Consider the following 3,497-nt stretch of genomic DNA (forward strand, 5'->3'; position numbering starts at 1 on the left):
GACGACTAAGATTTAGAACGGCAGACTAACCTTACAGCCTTAATAAGTAGTAGAGATTTGTTGTAGCCGCAGCGAGCTTATGTCTACTTGTGCAAGTCTCTTGCTTGCACAAGTTTTATTTGGTTATTATACACTTGAATACTGCTATTGTTAGTTGTTCTAGCATTGGCGGTTGAATAATGCCAATTTCAAGTTTGTTTCATAGCACTGGAAATCTGCAATGACTTTAAAAAAAACGTACCATCAAAAGAAACTGTGTAAGATACTGGTCCAAAGATGGCATTGTATTCAGTTTAGCAAATCCCTTGATTTGTTGTTGGCGGCCTGGTATAGTGGTATAAATAATAAATAAGGCGAAAGAATTGCTGGCTGTTCTTCTAATTTGTCACCAAATTTCTTTTGCTGAGATATTTCAGATAGCTGTGGTTACTGTTATGTTGTATTTAAATCCACGAGGAGAAAACTTCAGACAGAAAGTAAGCACAACAACATCAGATTCTGAGAAATATTCTACATCGACGATACATGTATGTACATTTTGCATGTTTTCCAACCAAAAAAAGGAGAGAGAACAAAATCAGCTCATCTTACAAACTAACGATCAGTACAAAATAAATCATATGCTCGGTGTTAGCTGAGCTTCGGCTACTTGTGGTGTCTGAGTGTCTAACCCAGGAAACTGACCGATATCATGCCCTTCAACTGCATTTAGGTCGTCGTGCACACCAATCGCAAACTCTTCAGGCCGATCTTGGGTGCTCACGAAGTAGTCAGCTATCTGAATTGTCATCGCAAACAAAAAAGCTATCAACATTAGCAATTGAACTAACCTTTATTTTCATTTAGTCAACTATAACAAGCTTCTTATTAGTGACAGATGTGATGTAGAATGTTATAAAAATAGCGAGGGATATCTGAATTTTACATGGTTTGCGAGCGACATCCCGCTTAAAACAGCTGCTTCTATGCTTGAGCCAGTAAGCCAGTCGCCGCAGATGCCTGCTCGCCCTAGGGGATCAAATATGCATGGTACTCCTGGAGTGTTCATGGGCAGAGCTGCACCCCTGTGATTTCAACGTCAATTGTACTTGTGTTTTTTAACTCAGTGGAGGAGTATAGAAGTGTAAAAGATTCAAGGAATGGATTTGTTATACCATAACTGCACTCTTGTGTAAATTGGTTGCTGAAGAGATCCTTCGGATAACCCTAAAGCATGTTCTACTCCTCCAAGCATGTCTTCCTTCACCTTTTCTGCAGTGAGTTTTGGGATATTTTCCTGAAATTAACAGCTTAATCCATTTAAGACGTTGACCTATAAGCTGAAATAACTTGGGATCTTTATTCTGTTATAACATGTAAATTGCAACAAACAAGCGACCTGTGGAACTTTGTTTCTTTTTCCATAAGCAGCAGTACTGAAAAATGTCCAGCACTCGGGTGCGCCTGTCTGCATTGGAAAAAGTTTGCGGGTATTGTTGCCCATCCAAGAGAGAGAATCCACATCTCTCACAAATGCTCCTTCAAATGCTGCATTGGAATCAAGAAGTGGAATCGGAAGAGGATCTTCAAATGCTGCAAGGAGAGCCCAGACAGAACTGAGCTCTAGTCTCTGATCATTGACCGCGGGAAACTTGGTAAGCAATAGGAATAGAAGGATATATGCCTCATGAGTTAAAAAATTATTGCAATAGTAAAACCATGGAACCTTCATTTGTTTTGTTAGTAATGGCAATCCTGATGTAGAGAGCAGACGGTTGGCACATTTCCCTGATCAATGCGTAACAGAAGGATCAGCTAGGAATACGATGTCACTTAGAATATTGGGTGGATGTATAAATGTCGACATGACACAGAAAAAAAAAGTCATTATACCAATGTGATAATTAGGCAATATTTTGTTATCATTTGTGCTATTTTATTCAATAATGTAGGCCATCGGGCTTACATAAAACATGTGGAGCTATAGAGAGAAAACATAATTGAAAAGTCTGAACTTCAGAAATTTACTGCCTAACTTCCAAACACTGAGCAAAAACATGTAACCATGCTTTGCCTACAGAAACAATATTTTTTTCCAATTTTGAAAGAAGTTTGTACTGACCATTATGAGCTATCACAACTGCATCGTATTCACCGCGAGGCTTTTCATTCTCAAACAAGCGCCACAAACCATTGAACGGCTCAAGTTTGCTTATCCAACAAGGCCTCAAAACTTTAATCATATCAGTCTGCAGAATGCAACATGCAACTCAGCAATGGGACTGACATTCATCGGTCAAGTCAAGAACTGAATAGAAAAGGTTCCGCAAAACCATTGAGTTATAACTTCAAGCTACTTGGACTGAACTCTGAGAACAAAATCAGGACAAGTCCCTAGAGCAGGATATGATGTGGAATGTTTGGTGAATTCATGGGGATGTGCAAGTGACTGGATAGCAATGAATATGGATCACTTCATACTACTGCACTGCACTTCCATGGAGCTTGAAAAAGGTGGAGCTGATCAGATATACCTCAGGCAGCATTGCATCTGCAAGTGGGCGCATCCCATTCACACCGATGTACCTCGGTGTCAACGAAGGTATGGGCCTGAAACAGCCGCCGGCTTCGAGCTCGCCGATCAAACCGCTCCACTCACGGACCAGCCCTCTGTCGAGCCACTCGTTGACTAGCCTCTGGAACCTCTCGTCGCTCGCGGTGAAGAACTGTGCCGCGTGGTCGAACACCAGCTGCTTGCCTCCGTCGACGAACCTAGTCGCCATCCTTCCCCCTAGGCCATGCATCCCCTGCATCAGCAGCGAGCATGTGCGGTGAGCCTCCCGCGCTAGTGGATGGTGTGGAGGGGAGGGGAGCGGTACGAACCGTATCGAAGACGACGGAGCGGACGCCGCGGGCGGCGAGGGAAGTTGCGCAGGAGAGGCCGGAAGCGCCGCCTCCGATGACGGCAACGGTGGGGTCGGTGGAGACGGGAGTGGAGAACACGACCTGCTCCTGGTGGAAGCTCTTCTTGATTGCCGAACGCCGAGAGAACCCGGGCTTGCCGCGCCGCCCCCGCCGAGGGGACGCCCTCGGAGGAGTCGCGCCTCCGCTTTCGGAGGCGGCCACCACTCTGGCGAGGCGGGCCGCCGGCAGCGCGGTGGCAGGGAGGACGATAGGAGACGGCGGCATCACAAATTCACACCTGCTCGACGAAATGCGGGAGCGCGATTGCGCGAACGGGGCCGTTATCTGTTTATTATTACGGGGTTGGATTTCTTTACTTCTTCAATTGACAGATGGCAGTGGATGAAGTGAACCATCAGATTGCAATCTAACGGTCTAAACCAGATCAACCAATATCATCTATTTTGGTTACCTGTCTTTGCCTCTTTGGTCTTGTCGGTGTCACCTAGTTCAAATTCTTGTCAATTCGATTTGGATGCTTATTTCTAGTCCTAGGAAAAAAAGCCGAGGCTGGTGAGCCGGCTCAGGCTCACTAGCTCGATCTTTGAGGGAGC

At 45.0% G+C, this 3,497-nt stretch overlaps 1 protein-coding gene across 2 annotated transcripts; it reads right to left on the reverse strand.

Annotated features, from left to right (window-relative positions):
• Window positions 1–472: 472 nt before the first annotated feature.
• On the reverse strand, window positions 473–3,224 carry LOC100272440 (FAD/NAD(P)-binding oxidoreductase family protein). 2 transcript variants are annotated; one of them, XM_020547392.2, is made up of 8 exons: window positions 2,863–3,224; window positions 2,514–2,786; window positions 2,102–2,228; window positions 1,706–1,767; window positions 1,379–1,609; window positions 1,155–1,276; window positions 926–1,064; window positions 473–778 (listed from the first exon to the last, which is right to left on the reverse strand). In XM_020547392.2, the coding sequence occupies exons 1-8, from the start codon at window positions 3,166–3,168 to the stop codon at window positions 617–619; spliced, it is 1,422 nt and encodes a 473-aa protein (XP_020402981.1). In that variant the 5' UTR covers window positions 3,169–3,224; the 3' UTR covers window positions 473–616. The 2 variants fall into 2 exon arrangements, with proteins under 2 accessions (XP_020402981.1, NP_001140386.1); NM_001146914.1 differs by having other exon boundaries at window positions 479–778; window positions 1,379–1,767; window positions 2,863–3,212.
• Window positions 3,225–3,497: the final 273 nt, after the last annotated feature.

Source organism: Zea mays, chromosome 1 (genome assembly GCF_902167145.1).
Source record: "Zea mays cultivar B73 chromosome 1, Zm-B73-REFERENCE-NAM-5.0, whole genome shotgun sequence".
Taxonomy (NCBI): Eukaryota; Viridiplantae; Streptophyta; class Magnoliopsida; order Poales; family Poaceae; genus Zea; species Zea mays.

Excerpts from the sequence above, each read along its gene's own strand:
- LOC100272440 (NM_001146914.1), bottom strand. The coding sequence starts at position 3,168 with ATGCCGCCGTCTCCTATCGTCCTCCCTGCCACCGCGCTGCCGGCGGCC. Across the intron at positions 2,787-2,862 it reads GCTCCGTCGTCTTCGATACG|GGGATGCATGGCCTAGGGGG; the intron begins GTTCGTACCGCT and ends CTGCTGATGCAG. Across the intron at positions 1,768-2,101 it reads AGTTGTGATAGCTCATAATG|GGAAATGTGCCAACCGTCTG; the intron begins GTCAGTACAAAC and ends CGCATTGATCAG.